Source organism: Hemicordylus capensis, chromosome 11 (assembly GCF_027244095.1).
Source record: "Hemicordylus capensis ecotype Gifberg chromosome 11, rHemCap1.1.pri, whole genome shotgun sequence".
NCBI classification, from domain to species: Eukaryota; Metazoa; Chordata; class Lepidosauria; order Squamata; family Cordylidae; genus Hemicordylus; species Hemicordylus capensis.
Window position 1 is genome coordinate 4,747,145 of NC_069667.1, and position 17,997 is coordinate 4,765,141.

Genomic DNA, 17,997 nt, shown 5'->3' on the forward strand with positions numbered 1-17,997 from the left:
CATGGCGGCGTTGCGGGGCGCGCTCTCTGTGTGTCCAGATGATTCCCCATGCATCAATGCAGGATGTATTGTCCCGGCCCCCAGAACTACCAGGAGGGAACTTGGAGCCTCCTTCGTGCAAGCCTGTAGATGCTCTTCCCAGAGTGGCTCCATCCCCTAAGGGGAATATCTTGCAGTGCTCACACAGAGTCTCCCATTCAAATGCAAACCAGGGTGGACCCTGCTTAACAAAAGTGAGAATTCACGCTTACTACCACAAGTCCAGCCCTCCTCCCACCCACTTTTTGCCAACATACAATCCTTGCTCAAGAATGCACAGAGGGCTTCAAGCCTAGATGGATGCCCCCACATCAGTTTTGATTGTGAGAACCAGCTCTCTTATTTCCCATTTCCTCCATATGTGCCCTATATTTTTTTCCCCTCAGTCCCTCCCCACCTTAGTTTGTGTTCCCATTCCTTGCTTTCCTCTACCACAATTCCAGGTGTGCTTTACCACTTCCAGATCACTGGCACACCTGTCCCCTACCTGCAGATGGATAGGCAAAAGTCCTTAACTGGGGGTTTGCATTAAAATACATCAGCAGGCAAAACTCAGGAAAAAAACGGATTGCAGTGGATCAGGAGCTTTGACCGCAATCACTAAGACAGAGTAGGATCCCCACTTGACTCCCACACGTGCAGTGAAAGAATGGATGAAACCCACCCTTTCCAACTTATTACGCATCCTGGTTCCAAGTAAGGTAGGATGGTTGGAGGGCTTACTGGGACCCAAATCCATCCCTGATATACAGGCACATCATTGTGGGTTCTACTCTGGCAGAACAGTAGGCTCAATGAGTGTTTATTGGCGAAAGGAGTGTTAAGATTATTATTATTATTATTTTTACATTTATATCCCGCTCTTCCTCCAAGGAGCCCAGAGTGGTGTACTACATACTTAAGTTTCTCTTTCACAACAACCCTGTGAAGTAGGCTAGGCTGAGAGAGAAGTGACTGGCCCAGAGTCACCCAGCAAGTATCATGAGGCTGAATGGGGACTTGAACTCGGGTCTCCCCGGTCCTAGTCCAGCACTCTGACCACTACACCCAATGAGCTTAACCCAGTTTTAAACTTCAAATGCCGTTATGTTGGCTTCAAGCAGTAAAGCAGCTTGAGTGGGGAAGAATAGAGAGAGAAAACTGGCTCTTTTAAGCACCAAAGATCTGTTTATTTGCCACTTTTGTTCCCACTCCCTATTCTTTTCCTCTCAGCCTCTTTCCTTGACAAGAGATTTTTCAGGAGCTGGGCTGGTTACAAAGCCACATGTGAATATTTCCCTGTTATTTTGCAACGGGACAGAAGACACTAGCAGGATACCATCCGTAGCATGTTGGAATTCTTTTTGGTAACATTTACACTCACTAACGACAGCACACGTTCGGGTCATGTGGTACAGCAATTTAGTCAAAAAACAGGAAACCAGCAGGGCTATAAACTGGACTGACATAACTAGTAGAAAGAGGGGGTATGTACATTTAGAATCCTCAGAAAGACAGATACATATTGAACACAAAAGGCAGGAAAAAGCTAGCCAGGGTGAGGAAAAGCTTAAAGGAAACACAAGCTCACGCCAGCAGTTTCAGGTGGAATGGAGAAGTCCTTAAAAACATCAATGCTCCCAAATGATGCCTCTAAAACGCAGGTCACACCAAAGCTAGGGCTGCCATTAAAACCCAGCTAAACCAGGGATTCTCAAACTTGAGTCCGTAGATGTTGTAGGACTACAACTCCCATCACCTCCAGCCTCAATGGCCAAGGGTGGGTGGGGACTCATAAGAACATAAGAACAGCCCTGCTGGATCAGGCCCAAGGCCCATCTAGTCCAGCATCCTGTTTCACACAGTGGCCCACCAAATGCCATTGGGAGCCTACAGTCAGGAGTTGAGGGCATGCCCTCTCACCTGCCATTACTCCCCTGCAACTGGTACTCAGAGGCACCCCGCCCTTGAGGCAGGAGGTGGCCTATAGCCCTCCGACTAGACTCAAGTTCACATAGGAAGCTGCCATATACGGAGTCAGACCATTGGTCCATCTAGCTCAGTATTGTCTACACAGACTGGCAGAGGCTTCTCTAAGGTTGCAGGCAGGAGTCTCTCTCAGCCCTATCTTGGAGATGCTGCCAGGGAGCGAATGTGGAACCTAGATGCTCTTCCCAGAGCAGCTCCATCCCCTGAGGGGAATATCTTACAGAGCTCACACTTCTAGTCCCCCATTCATATGCAACCAGGGTGCATCCTAACCAAGGGCACAATCCCTTTAAAAATGAGGGCTTCTACAGCCCCTTTAAAAAGGAGGAGAGCAGGTCCATATCTGCTCCTCCTTTCACACCACTTCTGTAATCCAGGGACGCCTCCTAGATACCTTCGCTCGTTGGTGGGGCATCTCCCAGCTGCCCACATGGCCGCTGCACATGCGTGGAGGCCATGTGCATGCTGGTGTTGTGTGCAGGGGCAGCTGGGAGACGCCCCGCCAGCATGCGAAGATATCCGGGAGGAGCATCAGGATTACAGAAGTGGTGGTGAGTGAAAGGAGGAGCAAGTATGGACCTGCTCTCCTACTTGTTAAAGGGGCTGTAGAAGTCCTCATTTTTAAAAGGATTGTGCTGGTGATTCGGATACCGAATCATGCTTCGGCACATCCCTACTCAATAATACTGCATAGGAGTTACTTTAAAGGGCTACTTAATTTCAATAGGACTTCTCAGGAGAAATTTAGTCCGCATGTCTGCTAGCTAGAGCCTGGGGAAGTTCAGAATGGCTAAATTACAGCCAGCACTACTAAGCAGTAGAGGAGTAAATTATTCTTATTCAACAAAATAAATGGTGGTTTTGCTTGTTTGTTGCATCAAAGAGGCTATAGACAGGGCTCTGTGTGTTCCATGATTCTGCAGGAGCACAGAGACTCCACATAATATGGTACTGGATGTAGAATTAAGTTTCCTGAGAACCTCAGCTTTCAGCTTTTATTTTTTTTAAAAAAGGTCCTAGTCCTTAGGATTCCAGGAGATAAATGCTTGGTTTGTATGAGCAATGCTTGCCAAAATATCAGGAGCCAGAGAGCTGCTGAATAAGAGTCTCCTCAGCCGTGTGGCAGGGATTCAGTCCCTGCTCAGCTCCTTGGTCCAACTGCTAGCCAAACCAGAATAAGTTTTGCAAAAATAGTTTTTTTTAAATGGCAAAATGATTCAAAATAGGAGATTACTGTGACTGTGCCTAATTTACATATTTGATAGAGGTTGCAGAATTGAGGTTTTCCTAGTGCAGAATTTGCATTATCTTCACACATGACTCTTTAGCACAGAAAACACACATCTGTGGCTATAGCTGGAAGAAGATAGTAATGAATAAAGATAACAATTCCGGTGACATCAGAAATAGACAGATTTGCCCTATTGCCTCTTGGGTACTTGAGACTATGAGATAGCATTGAGCCCGAACACAGAAATGCTGTAGAAATAGAAAAACCAACAGAATGTAGAAAATGACGACAACATTTTGGCAAGTTGAGTAGAAAAAAGTGCTTGATCCGTTTACTAAACAGCAAAAGGTGTATCTTTAATTGGATCAAGGGCACCTTTCATTTTCTTGGTATGAAACGTCCTTCTGCCTTCAGCTTAGACTGATGCAGGTTCTGCTGGTGTGCAGAGTCCAAAAGACAGGATGACAGACACATTACGTGTGTAGCACCATCATCAGCACTTGTCTTCCTAGAAAGCAAAAGATCAAAGACTAGAGTGGGGGGAGATTAGGACCAAACAAAACCATTGTGCTTACGTCACGTCAAACAGAAACAATGCTTTTCATTCGCAGTTGCACTCCGATGAATTCTTGGTCACACTGACAGTTCTACCAGAAAGTGGGGGGGGGGGGGACGGCTGGATCACAAGGGTGGGCAGCAGCTTTTCTGCTTCTCATTCATCCTGCTTCCTCTTGGGCTTCTTGGGGTTCCGAGAACGGCTTTTGGCTTTGCACAGGGGGCAGATGGGGGCATTCCGGTGGATTTGCTGATGGCATGATAAGCAGGCCTGAAAGATAAATGAAACCGTTCCGTAAGCCACCTTGTTTATTTTTATTTTATTTTATTTTATTTCCCCGCTCTTCCTCCAAGGAGCCCAGAGCAGTGTACTACATACTCCAGTTTCTCCTCACAACAACCCTGTGAAGTAGGTGAGGCTGAGAAAGAAGTGACTGGCCCAGAGTCACCCAGCAAGTATCATGGCTGAATGGGGATTTGAACCCGGGTCTCCCTGGTCCTAGTCCAGCACTCTACTCACTGTACCACGCTGGCTCTCTTTGTTGAGAGCTGCTCTTGTAGTAGCAAGCATGAAACTGTCCCCTTTGCTAAGCAGGGTCTGCCCTGGTTTGCATTTGAGTGGGAGACAAATGTGTGAGCACGGTAAGAGATGGGGCCGCTCTGGGAAGAGATGGGGCCGCTCTTAGGGGATGGGGCCGCTCTGGGAAGAACACCTGTATGCGCGCACAGCATGCACGATGTGCCCACACCGGCGTGCACAGGCATGTCAGATACTTCCAGTTAGTTCTGGCAAAGGGAGGAAACGGGGTGGCAGGGAGGTACAAATGGACTTTCTAAAATGAAGTGCCCTGGGGGTGGGGGGAGAGCAGCAGGAGGGGTAAGTGCACCCTCCCCCGCCCTGAAAGCATCACCCCCCGCCTTCGAGCCTCCCCCTTCTGGTTCTGTGCACATCCCTATCCAAGAGAGGGCTGAGAGAGCCTCTTGCCTACAGCCTTGGAGAAGCCGCTGCCAGTCTGTGCAGACAACATTGAGCTAGATGGACCTCAGTGGTCTGACTCTGTATAAGGCAGCTTCCTATGTCCCTGTGTTGCCAGGAAAGGCAGGGAGAGGCCAGCTCTTCGGTGGGGCTGCACACACCCTGACAAAGCTGCTTGGGAGAGAGCCCGGGGCGGCCCTTACATAAGGCGAGGGGAAGCGGTCGCCTCAGGTGGGAGATGACTGGGGCACCGGAAAGGTGGCCAAACGGCTCCTGCTACCACCATCAGAGCAACACTTTGGGCAAGGAGAGCCGCTCCCCGCACTCCTTGCAAAAGGAAGAGGTTGTTGACAGCTTCCCCTGCTCCCCACCACTCCCATACACCGCTTCCAAAGGCTGGTTTGGAAAGGAGGCTGGCTCCCACCCCACCAGGGGCACGGGGCAAGGCAGCGCTTGGAGGCTCACCTCAGGGATAATTTCAGGTATTGCAACACTTTGGGCTGCCCTGGGCCAATTACACCCCACCAGTGTCCCCTTTAACAGGGATTCCCAGATGTTGTTGACTTCAGTTCCCACAAGCCTCGGCTGCAATGTCCTTTGGTGGGGGATTATGGGAGTTGTGGTCCATGTGGGAATATCCGTTACTGGGAACCCTGCACTCCACCACGCCCCACCCACTCCCCAGTGAAGGCAGGAGTTGCTCAAGAAGTTGTTCCCAGATGTTGTTGACCAACTCCCATAAGCCTCAGCTACAATGTCCTTTGGGAATATCCGTTACTGGGAACCCACCCCTCCGGTGAAGGCAGGAGTTGCTCAATATCACACCTCTCTGGTCAGAGACATTGAAATGGCCACCACTGTGGGCTTCAGCTCTGCCCTAAGGTATTGCTTTGCCACTGAACGGTCCAGAAATGACACTCTCCATGGACCCCAATGAGTACCGACCTTCATAGGAGGAGGCTGTTGTCTGAACGTTGCCGTCTGCCTGGTGTCCTGTTTCCGGGCCACCTGCAGCTGTTGTGCCGCAGCTGCGGCTGCAGCTAAGGATTCTGGGATGGGCGGCTCTTGGGGCTCCGTCTGCCACTCGGCTTTCTGCTTTTCAAAGTAGCTAGACAAAAGAGGGAAGCGACACAAACTCTTCAGAATCGTAGGCATCTCTCTTCTTGGGCAGTCAGTGGACAAGGCTGAAACCTGTGTTTCAGGTTTTGAAAGCTACTGACGGATTTAGATCCTGCTTTTCAGTCTGCAGCCGTCAGAGCACAACATGCAAATTCAAAATGTTTCATAAAAACAAATCCAAACAAATTAACAATCAAGTATGAAACCACGGCACAAAAGCTGAACAGGGAAACCCTTCCCTCCTGCATTACCCAGAGCAGTAGGGATGACAGAAGACATGGAGGCCATTCACATAATCAAAAACTGTGTTCTACCCAGGTTTGGGAGCTGGGTGTGCCTCCCAATTTTCAGTTGTGTGGAAGCAAGGTAGGAGGCAAACCTGGGTAGCTGTTCCTCTTACCTTGCTTCCACACAATCAATGCTACCCATATTTTCCTCCTATCTTGCTTCCACACAGCCGAACATTGGGAGCACACACAGCTCCGAAATCCAGGGAAAACACAACTATTGATTGTGTGAATGATTTCATGGTCTTTAACAACCATCTGAAAACCAGGAGGGAGGTGGAAACCATTGTCTCCTGTAACAGGGTTTCCCCCATACTGTTGACTACAACTCCCATCATCTCAAGCTGCAGATGATCCCTTTGGCTGAGGATGATAGGAATTGTAGTGAACAACATCTTGGAATCCCTGTTAGAGGGAAATTTGGTGGAAGCCCAAATTTCCTGCGGGATGGAACTCCAGAGCTCGGCCACGGCTACAGAAAAGGCCCCATTTTGAAACTTACATGTGGTCTCTTCCTTTCTGTCATCTGAACCAGCTTGTGACAGACACTAACTGGATCCTGTTAGCCACCTGGCTGAAAATTGGCAGGATTTCCCCCCTTTTCTATTTCTATTTCATGGCCAAAGCCCTTTCTCATGGATCGTGAGAAAGGGCCACCAGTCTGCAACGCAGAAAGTGCGTTGATTGGTGCTATCTTAATCAGAACAAAAGCAGAGAAAAGAGAGGTCTAGCATTCAGAAACCTGAATGTGTAGCGCATCACGTGTCCATGCACACACATCCTCTTTCCCTTGCACGTGAGTCTTATTGAATGCCACCTCATACCCCCAGAAATCTATGCCTGGAGACCAGCTCCCAAAGGATTTGCTGTCTTACTCAAGGGAGAGCTTCTCTTCCTCCTCACACAAGTCCGGCAACCTCTGCAGGCCCAGAGTCATCCTCAGGGCATCCACGTGCTCCTTCAGCGGCTTGTACTCCTCGTGCAGGCGGCGGGTAGATTCCAGAAGTTTGTTGAGGTCGTTCTCAGACTGTTTGATTGTGTTCTCCATCTAGAACGGGAGCAGGAAGGCAGTCATTGAAGATTTGTCTTGCGTGGCAGCTGGGCCTAGCTCTTCAGCCAGCTCAGACAGACTGTTTGGGGCTGGCCCTACAGACCATTGGGGCTGGCCCTACAGTTTTCAGAGTTCGAACTAGCACCCCATTTATGGAAGAGTCTCCCCATTTTGTTCTTTCAGATGCCAAGTGGACATTTTTCTGTTCACTCAGGCTTTTTAAAATTGATTTTTAAAAAAGTTTTGCAATGTTTTGTATTTCCTATTACAATTTGTTTTGCTTGTATGTTTTAATTGGATGGTTTTGTTGTTGTGAGCTGCACAGTGAACAACTTGTTATGGGGCAGCTATCAGTAAGTAATAATTTATTACTGTCAATGACCAGTCAACATACACACCAAAATACAAATCAGCATAAAACAAAACAAAATCAAGGCAGTAAAACGAAGTAACAAAACACCAGCATCTTCCTATATTGCTGCTGCCTGATATAGGCATTTCCCATCATCTGGGAAACATACCAGGGGGGATTCGAACCGGCAACCCCTGGCTTGCTAGTTAAGTCATTTCCCCACTGCGCCATGAGGTGTATGAAACGGCCACAGAAACTCATTTCCATTCACACGGGACGGACACTTACTACGTTGATGTCTGCATGGATGAGTCGCAGTTCCTCCACATGAGCCATCTTCTCCTGCAGCAGCAGGTCCATCTCCTGCTTGTATTCCTTCAGGTGCCTTTCCTCCGATTCCAGTGCCTCAAATTCTGCCTTCAAGCGGGCCTTGATCTTTTCCATCTGCAGAGTCTTGTTCCTGCAAAGAAACCCCAAATGCACAGGCAAGATCAAAGAAAAACCTAGGTGGCATTTCCGGTCTGCCAAGAGGCATTACCCAGTCCAGCTACAGAAATAAAGATCAGAAAACAGGCGGGGAGGGCAAAATGACACATAGCTCCAAACAAATAATGCCTGCTTATGTGGGTATAGACCAGTCACAGCTTGAAATGCCATCTCTTTGGAGTGGGGATTGCTGCAGCAAATGAGAAAGTCAATTTCTCTTTGGCTCTTGGTAATGTATAAGTCAATTTCACATCTGTACAAAAAAGCATCCATGTCCGTCTCCTCTGTTTCATAAGCAAAGGGACAGGGGTTTAAACCTCTTTAAAGAAACACAATGAATAATTCCAGTCTCATACTCCATCAGTTATCAGGGTGGAGTGTGCTACATGCACGTGAACATGAACACACACACACACACACTCTCACTCAAAATTTTTGCATCCAGGTCATCCAAATTCTGTGCCACAAAAGTGAGATTCTGCAACCCATTTAATTTTAGCAGATATGGGGAAAGGCAAGGGGCAGCACAGGACCCCAAAGTCCCAGTTCCTTCTAAGCCACTAGAAATTTAAATTTAGCCACCTTTCTGGTTTCATCCATCATGGTCTATACACTTTTATGCCTCTTTGAAGCCAAAAAGGACTAGAAACTTGATTTTGTATTAAAGAAAGATGAGATTTTCAGGAAACTGAATTCCGTAGCCAGTAGCAGATTCTGCACTCCTCTGAAATCACAGAATACACATATCTTCCTCTAATACCCCTGCTAACTGGGCAAAGAGGCACCTTTTACCATGGTGATTCTCTTTATTTAGCAGGGGGAGAGTAACTGGCCCTATCCACCCCCAGCACAGGACTGCCAGTGACTGTTGCTGGTGTCTATCTGATGTTTCTTTTTAGAATGTGAGCCCTTTGGGGACAGGGTTCCATCTTATTTGTTTGTTATTTTCTGTGTAAACCGCTCTGAGCCATTTTTGGAAGGGCGGTATAGAAATCAAATCATTATTATTATTATTAATATGTCCTTGCTGACTCAAGACATTGCTAGAGGAATGTAGAGCAACAGAGTTCAAGGACTGGTCCCTCCCTGTCATCTCAGATATGAGAATCAGAGAGAGAAGAGTAGTCAAATTGGAGAAGTTGCAGCCACTCCACTGCAGCCAGTGTGGTGTAGTGGTTAGAGCGTTGGACTAAGACTGGGGAGATCCGAGTTCCAATCCCCCTTCAGTCATGAAACTCACAGGGCAACTCTGAGCCAGTCACTTATCTCTCAGCCTAACCTACCTCACAGGGGTATTGTGTAGATAAGCATAATCATGCACACCACTTTGGGCTTCTTGGAGGAAGAGTGGGATATAAATGCAAACACACACACACACACACACACACACACACACACAAACAGAGTGCAAGAAACTGATGTATCAGTGGTGGTGTGGAAATTTCTGCAGAAGCATAGAAACTTCTTGAGTGCTTGGAAAAACTGAGGATCGCTCCTGACGTGACCACAAAGTTTAGAGGTTTTTCCCCAGAGGATTGTGAATATGGGAATGTGGCAGGATTCTTATCTGATTGGCTCAGTCAAATTCTGGGTTTGGAAACGGCTGACAATCTTATAGGAAAAAAAGTGCACTCTGAAGAAGCAAATAAACCATCAGTTTCCAATAGACAAAGAACATCTATAGCTTCTTTTTAAAAAGGTATTATCAGAGCTCTGGTTTTGGTTTCATTATTATTATTTGTTGGCATGAGAAGAATTTCTAGGTGAACATCTTTTAATAGATCTGTACGATTATTTTTTCTAAGGATCTAGACTCTGCACTTGATCTGTTTACATTTGATTATATTGCATTTAAATGGAAAGAGAAACAAATCTGCTCTTAATCATCCTCGGTCACACTGCATGTTGAATTCTACTATGAACGCATTTTTAATATACACATTGACCCAAGTGATGAGCTTGGTATAAAAACACTCAGCCTGCCAGTCTGTTGTTCCAGTAACTTAAGTGGCTGCATGCTTAGCCCCTTCAACATGTGACTTTGACATGACTGCAAAAGCAGGCTTAGCAAAGGTAAGTGGAGCAGCAATAACAAGAGCAAGATACTCATAAAAGGGAACAAAAACCACATTTCAAGCCAAAGAGGAACCAGACTGTGTTCCTTTGCTGCAGAGAGTGGCAGGTTCCCTCTGTAAGATGCTCCACAATATACTGCAGGAAGATAAAAAAGGTAAAGTGTGCTGTCGAGTCGGTGTTGAGTCCTGGCAACCACAGAGCACTGTGGTTGTCTTTGGTAGAATATAGGAGGGGTTTACCATTATCTTCTCCTGCGTAGTATGAGATGATGCCTTTCACTGTATAAAAAAACCAACAGTATACAGTCATCTTTCACCAACTGCGGTTTTCCCAAATCGTGGTTTGGCAATAATTTTTCTGCAATTTGGGGTTTCCCCCTGCAATTTTTTTTTGGAGGGGGTTCAGAGGTTCAATCTGCTCATTCCTCTTGCTGACCCTGCCAGCTCCTCATGATTTAAAGTGACTTTGAGTGTTTTTGGAGGGCTCAAAAGTGCCTTTGAGTTATTTTGGGGGGTTCAAAATTTTCCAGAGGTTCAATCTGCTCATTCCTCTTGCTTATTCTTTGTGATTTTAAGGCATTCCGGGTAATTTTGGGCAAATTTCTGGTATTTGATTTTTCAATCTTTTCATGACCGCAGTTCCCCTACCCCCGTTTCTTATTGATTTCAATTGCTCGCCGTACATGAATTTGCCAAAAGTGAAGTTTTGCTGTAACTGAACCCTCGTGGTTGGCAAGGGATGACTGTTTTGGGCTGCATGGGCAATCCTGGTTGCTCTCATTTGCTGGGAAGTGCCTTTAGGAGAAAGCAACAGCAGCAGCAAAAGACCCATTGTGGGTGTTTCCCCCTTAACAGGATATGATCCCCTCTCTCCTCTTCTATGGAGGATCCTCTCCCTTGAGAAGGGGAGCAGATCCCTCTGCAGTCACCAGGAAGGAAACTAATGAAGAACCATTCAGAACTAGTTATGCTTTCCTACATTATTGTTCAAGCTTATATTATCCAGCATAACCCCTTTTGCAGATGGGGAGGAAAGCATTGCCTTAAAGCAAAGATAAACTTATCGGGGAAATAGATACATTGGCAGGTTGCCATGTTAGTCCATTGGGATTGTTTCTTGTCATGAGGCTCTCAGTACAAATTCTCTCTCATCTGCTCTAGGCAAGGAAATTCTACATCTTCCTGCATTTACCCTGCTTACTCCCCAAAAATGTTTTAGCACAAACACCATGCTGATTTTTCAGTGCTGCTCTGGTGCCAGCTGAGATTTATTGTTGCAGAGATATTTACTAGACTTCTGATTCTCTCTCTCTGGTCACAATCCTAGGAGCACATATTTGAAATTAAGCCTCATTGCATGCTGTGGGTCTTCTTTCTGAGTAAGCCTGCAGAAGATCAGGGTTACATCTCTCCAATCAAGTATTTTGCCAGAGACGTCCATCCTTCCAAACACAGGTCCACAGTGGAGCAGGCTTTTGCAAACAATTGCACTCGATTCTGCACTATCCATTACTGCTACGCTCAGCTCTCGATAATAAAGATAGCAAAAATAATAGTGACAGGCGTGCAATTCTCTGCAAATGCCCAGTGCACACTCCAGAGGTATTCACTCACAGGTCTGTGCATGCCTCTTTGCCTCTTTTTCCGATTTGTTGTTTTAAAAGGAGCTCGGTACAACATCCAAATATATATATATATATATAGATAGATAGATAGATAGATAGATAGATAGATAGATAGATAGTATCTGTGGCATTAACAGTAGCTCCCTTCACATGGGGATAAGCCACCTACTCTTTCAGAGGGAAAGAAAGAAAGAGGGAGGGGTGGGGTGGGGTGGGGTGGGGGGACAAAGACAAGAAGGCTGCAATCCAATGCACGCACTTACCTGGGGGCATGCCGCATTGCACACCATGCGGCTTACTCCCGAGGAAACGTGCACAGGATCAGGCTGCGATCCTATGCACGCCCTTGCAAGGGGTAAACCCCAAGAGGCACACAGACGGGGCTGGCTTCGGAGTAAACATCCTCCCAACTAACTAGGACCACACAAAAGAAAAATAAGGAGCGGGGGGTGGGGGGGAGACCCCGAGCCCTACCTGATCTCTTTGATGCTCTCAAGTTTGCACATGATCTCCTGCTCATCGGCCATGCTTTTTTCACTCTCGATTTAAACCTCCCGTGAATTGCACAAAATAACACCAGGGGAGGGGAGGGGAGGGGGAGGGAAGAGCCAGTACAATAGACACAATGTAGCCGCCCCCGCCAGGCTTCTGGGCGCACAGACTGCGGTAGGAGCGAGCGAGCCCTCTCGGGAGTCCGAGTTCAGGGCTTCATAGCGGTCCAAGCTCGCGCAGCCTGCCCAGACTACAAGGACCACAATGCAAAGCGCGCAGCCCCGGCTCCCTTCCGGCCAGCCAATCCGTTACCTTTGTCACAGCTAATTATGTCAAAGGTTGTTAGGAGTGCAAAGGCGGGGGCGGTGCGATGTGTGTGTCAAAGGGTGTTTTGTTTTTTTAAATTAAATACACACACACACACACACACATAATTGTATTGGGGTTGTGTTTTTCCCCATTACAATGCTCCAAAAATTTAACTAAGAATTACAAACTGGCATAACCTGGATTTATATATATATATATGAAAAAATACATTGCATTAAATATGGCAATTGCTGACATTTCTCCAAATATAGCTGAAGGACGTTTATTACGCTGCTATTCCTGTTGCTGTCATGTTAGAGTGTTTGCTGGTTTTAATATGGACCGATATCAACTTTCAGGGAGGAGAGAGAGCTGGTCTTGTGGCAGCAAGCCTGAATTGTTCCCTTTGCTAAGCAAGATCCACCCTGGTTTGCATCTGAATGGGAGAGCACTGTAGGTTATTCCCCTTAAGGGATGGAGCTGCTCTGGGAAGAGCATTTTCACGCTTGCATGCAGAAGGTTCCCAGTTCCCTCCCTGGCAGCATCTCCAAGAGAGGGCTGAGAGAGACTCCTGCCTGCAACCTTGGAGGAGCTGCTGCCAGTCAGGCCTGCACAGCACAAGGCCCGGGGGGGGGGCAGATTTGGCCCGCAGGGGCTATTTTACTGGCCCCCAGGTATCCTGCAGCAACGCAGGATCTGGAAACTACCTTATAGCGCCATACTATGCATGTTTTCCTCATAAATATGTTCCATGGTGTTCCCAGTGAGGCTTACTCCCATGTATGCATGCCTAGGATTGCAGCCTGAAAGCAACGGCAGTTTAGAGAGCTGAGAGGACTTGGCATTTATTTGGGGCTGGCATGCACTCCAGGGACCCCACTGATTGAGCAGGGACGGGACCTATTCTTTGGCCACTATCCTTGGTTGAAACTATGGGTCCATTGACAAGGGAAATAGATCCACAAATAACTAATAATATTTTTAATTTTAATGTAATGTGCTAAAATTGAATTTGGCCCCAGCACACCAAGTTGTGGATGGTTCCGGCTCACTAAAGCATTTGAGTTGTGCAGCCCTGGAATACGGAGCTAGATGGACCAATGGTCTGACTTGGTATATGGCAGCTGCCTATGTTCCTATGTTCTTTTAATGTGCATGATACTATGACAGAAGATCTGCTTGGGCAAACTACAGTAACATGTATGATATTATTAAGGGACACTGCCAGATCTTTGGCTCAGTACTGCCAAGACTAGGAAGCTGCCTTCTACCAAGTCAGATCCTTGGTTCATTTAGCTCATTGTGGTCTACTCTACAGTGATTGGCAGCAGCTTTCCAAGGTTTCAGGCAGGAGTATTTCCCAGCTTGGGATGGGTTTGTAGCTCAGTAGTAGAGTATCTGCTTTATGAGCAGAAGGCCCTAGGTTCAATTCCCAGCACCTCCAGGTAGGGATGATAAAAATTCCTGCCCTGCTGCCAGGCATTGTAGACAATATTGATTTAGGTAGACCAATGCTCTGATTCAGTAGATGGAAGGTTGCTATGCCAGTGATTGAAGCTAGCTGTTCTTTAGAGTTTCAGACAGGAATCCTTGCAGGCCCTACTCAAATACAAAGCATGTGCTTTCCCAATTGATTGGATTGTCCATGGACACACAGACACAGACACAGCCCAATCAGAGCTTGCAGAACATTTCAAGTAGATCCTGTTTGCTAGGGAGAGGGATTCATGACAATAAAGGCTAACAATAGCCTTACTGACATGTTATGTTCAATAACATAACATGTACAAGCAGTGTACATAATGTATGCATATATATTGTGTACATTCTATGTACACATTCAGTGTATCATGTACAGATCTATACAGGTAGTAGTTATTCACACATGATTTTAACTGCATGTGCAGTAGGGCAGTGGACAGAAGGCTCACACACACTACCTATCTATACCCTGCATTAGAAACATAAACTCAGGTTAATCAACTTTTTAAATGACTGCAGTCACACAACATTATGTATATCTGTACAGACAGCTGTATGCATGCATAATGCAATGTTTGTATAGGCTTAATATTTGGGCATTTACATTCTCCCTCATGCTCAATGCGCATATATGTGTATACAGGATGATGGCGTTATTCCACTTATCTGTTAAATCAGTGGTATTCTTTCTTACACATGTGAAACATTTAAGAAAACAATTCATAAATATAAAGTCATTGAGGCATACTTTCCATAAAGGTTGAAGAGGATCATGAAACAGCTGATTCACTTTGCTTTCTAAAGGGCAAATCAATAGGGAATAAGAGAGAAATAAAATGACTCACCCTAATATTCCTTTAATAAACTATGGGGGCCTATGGGAGTGTGCAGCACATCAATAAAGTCCACTCGCCTTTCTGCTCTGTTGAGAATCAGTTTTTCTTTTCTTTTAAAAAAAACCCCCTCTTCCACCCAATGTCAGTAAAACTTTTGTAAACAGGTTTGAGATCTGGCATTGACAAAGAAGACAACCAAAAAACACCAATCAATCTGTATTTCATAGTTAACGTGTGGACTTCAGTGGACACTGGAAGCTGAGAACACCTCAACATGGGTATATCTATATTTTCTCACTTTTCAGACACATAAGGATTCCGACAATCATATTTGGGGGACTGTCAACAATCAGGGGCATATTTTTGGGTGTTCAGACAATCACAGAATTAGAATGTGTATGGGATTATCAGCATTCATATGAAAACATGAACACCACATTTTGAACATTCCCTGTAACATGTATATGTCATTTGGTTTTTCAGTTACTTCCTTGCTGCAATCCTGTACACAGTTACTTGGGAGTGAACTCATTGCAACTTACTTCTGAATAAACATGTGTGGGATGTATAGGATTACTGTAGTGGATTTGTGCAATGCACAGAGGGTGGAACTAGAATGCCTCTCCCCATTCTCACCAGTAGCCCCAGATTTCACCAGTGCCATTCCCGTACAGTTGCCTGCCTCACTCAAGCATTTGCTGCGTCCAAAGGACATCAGTGTCTTTCTCAGGTTAGGGGGCAGGATAATTATTTTTTGAAGAGGGAGTGTCAGGTATGTGGGAGGAAGAGTCAATGATGCACAAAAGTTGCTCTCATCTTTCAGCTTCCTTGAGGACCGCTCCTCCTTCCCTGGAGACAATAAAGCACTCGGCTTTCCAAAAACAGCTATGGAACTATTTTAAGCTTTCTCCAACTTCAGAGAATAGACTGCAGATCTCCAAACAGCTCTGAAATCTATTGTCTGAAGTTGGAATGGAGAAAGCTTAAAGAACTCCTAAATTTAGAAGGTCCCGTCTTTAAAGAAACTCTTTATTTTAATGATGCAAATAAAAACAAAACAAAACACTCCATTCAACTTTTTCTCTGCTCAGCTCAATATCTGCTTCCCTTTTCATAAGAACAGCCTTGCTCAATCAGGCCCAAGGAGGCCCCATCTAGTCCAGCATGCTGTTTCACACAGTGGCCCACCAGATGCCTCTGGGGAGCCCACAGGCAAGAGGTATGTGCATGCCCTCTTTCCTGCTGTTGCTCCCCCTGCAACTGGGATTCAGAGGCATCTTGCCTCTGAGGCTGGCCTATAGCCCTATATAAGTGGCCTATATAACTCTCTTCTTCCAAGCTTTCTCCAATGCTTTCCTCATCAGACTCTTCCTCCCTCTTCTCCTATCATCGAATCGGAAAGCGTTGCAAGGGAGACCTTCCAGTGCTGGAAACTCAGCTGTGCCTCAGGACCTTGGACACTTTCCTGCTTGTTCATGCCCCTGGGAACACTATGAGACAGGAGGAAGAAGAGACTGATTTCTAATTCACATTTACATCCTGGCCAGGCCCATAAAGTAAAGTAGGTCGAGTCGGTGTGGACTCCTGGCACCCACAGAGCCCTGTGGTTGTCTTTGGTAGAATACAGGAGGGGTTGACCATGGCCTCCTCCCAGGCAGAATGAGATGATGCCTTTTCAGCATCTTCCTATATCACTGCTGCCCGATATAGGTGTTTCCCATAGTCTGGGGAACAGACCAGCGGGGATTCGGACCGGCAACCTTTGGTTTGCTACTCAAGTCATTTCCCTACCCTACTGCACCATTAGGTGGCTGGCCAGGCCCACAGCCTGCCTAAACTTCTAGGCGAGCCTGCCAGAAAAAGTAGGGGGCAACTTTTCTGTCCTTTTAAAGAAAACTTGCAGCCTGGGGCATTTATAGTGTTGGAGCACTCATGGCACACCCAAATCTACAGACTTGGAAATCCTAAGTGCTGCCAGCCACATGCAATTATTTATAGATCTAGGGAGCGGGGCGAGAAAGAGGGGGCGGCCCTCCTAGCACTCCCCCCCCCCCCCGCCCGCCCCCGGGATCTGGCGCAATCATAGAGACACAAAAAGGAACCTGCCCCTGATTCTTGCTGCAGAACCCGCTGAAGCTTCCACCGAGACCGGAGCGAACCCAAGGAGGGGGCGTGGCCACCGGCGGGGGCGTGGCCACGAGCCGGAGGACTCGCGTCCCGAGTCGTCGCGCCAGAGGATGCTACTGCGGCGGCCGCTCCATGCCTAGCTGCGGGGCTGCTCGCCCCCAACGCGCCTGCGCGCCAGAGCATCCCCGTGGCCCAGGCGAAAGCGCCGCCGCGAGAGGGAGGGGCCAGCCGGCGCGGTTGCTAGGAGACGGCGCCCGAGCGGCCTAGCCCGGCAGCCGCGGCAGGAGAAGCCGGTGGCGGCGGCGGCGGCGGCGGCGGCTTCGGGGCCAGGCCGGCTCCTCCTTCTCCGCTCCGGCGCCCTCTCCCTCGGGCGCTCCCCCTGCCCCGCGCCTCATGCTGTGGGCTCCGCTGGGTGGGAGCGGCCGCCACGGGCCCCCCCCAAGCCGAGGAGGAAGAGGCGCCGCCGCCGCCAGACTCGGAGCAGGAGGGCGGGTAAGAAGGGGGCGCCTCGCCTCGCCTCCCCGCTTGGCAGGACCTCGGGGCGGGGGGCAGGCGGGCTCGTGGTGGCGGAGAGCCTCTCTCTGCAGGGGCAGTGTACCGGCCTCGCCTCTGCTAGAGGCGGCTGCGGGGGGTGGTAGTGCTTTAAAAAAAAATCATCATCATCATCACCATCATTATTAAATATAATAATAATAATAATAATAATAATATAATGATGCATAAGATCAGACTGATTCCTGTGGGGGTTTGGTTGTGTCCGTTAGGCACACTAGCTAAAAGAATCCTCCAAGTTCAGAGGCAGTGTACCCTCTTCAATGCCAGATAGTCCTAGGGCATTGATTTTTATTATTTTTTAAATTTTCAAGGGGGAAATTAGATGGGGAAAGGGAGGGGCGGTCTCTCTTTGGCCTTTAGCCCCACACCAGTAAAATGGACCCTCCAAGTTCAGAGGTAGTGTACCCGCCTCAGTGCTAGATACAATTAGGG

At 47.4% G+C, this 17,997-nt stretch overlaps 2 protein-coding genes across 5 annotated transcripts in view; one reads left to right on the forward strand and one right to left on the reverse strand.

Moving 5' to 3' along the window:
• Nucleotides 1-1,363: 1,363 nt before the first annotated feature.
• ZC4H2 (zinc finger C4H2-type containing) lies at nt 1,364-17,143 on the reverse strand. Of its 4 annotated transcripts, none has more exons than XM_053273592.1 (5): nt 16,990-17,143; nt 7,867-8,038; nt 7,051-7,223; nt 5,715-5,877; nt 1,364-4,064 (listed from the first exon to the last, which is right to left on the reverse strand). In XM_053273592.1, the coding sequence occupies exons 2-5, from the start codon at nt 8,020-8,022 to the stop codon at nt 3,951-3,953; spliced, it is 606 nt and encodes a 201-aa protein (XP_053129567.1). In that variant the 5' UTR covers nt 8,023-8,038; nt 16,990-17,143; the 3' UTR covers nt 1,364-3,950. The 4 variants fall into 4 exon arrangements, with proteins under 4 accessions (XP_053129567.1, XP_053129565.1, XP_053129566.1 ...); XM_053273590.1 differs by lacking the exon at nt 16,990-17,143 and adding an exon at nt 12,239-12,499; XM_053273591.1 differs by lacking the exon at nt 16,990-17,143 and adding an exon at nt 12,028-12,169.
• Nucleotides 17,128-17,997, forward strand: part of ZC3H12B (zinc finger CCCH-type containing 12B) — a 33,949-nt gene continuing 33,079 nt past the window's right edge. Inside the window, exon 1 of the mRNA XM_053273583.1 lies at nt 17,128-17,502. The gene's annotated coding sequence lies outside the window, so the exon portion shown is untranslated. The remainder of the gene's footprint in view (nt 17,503-17,997) is intronic.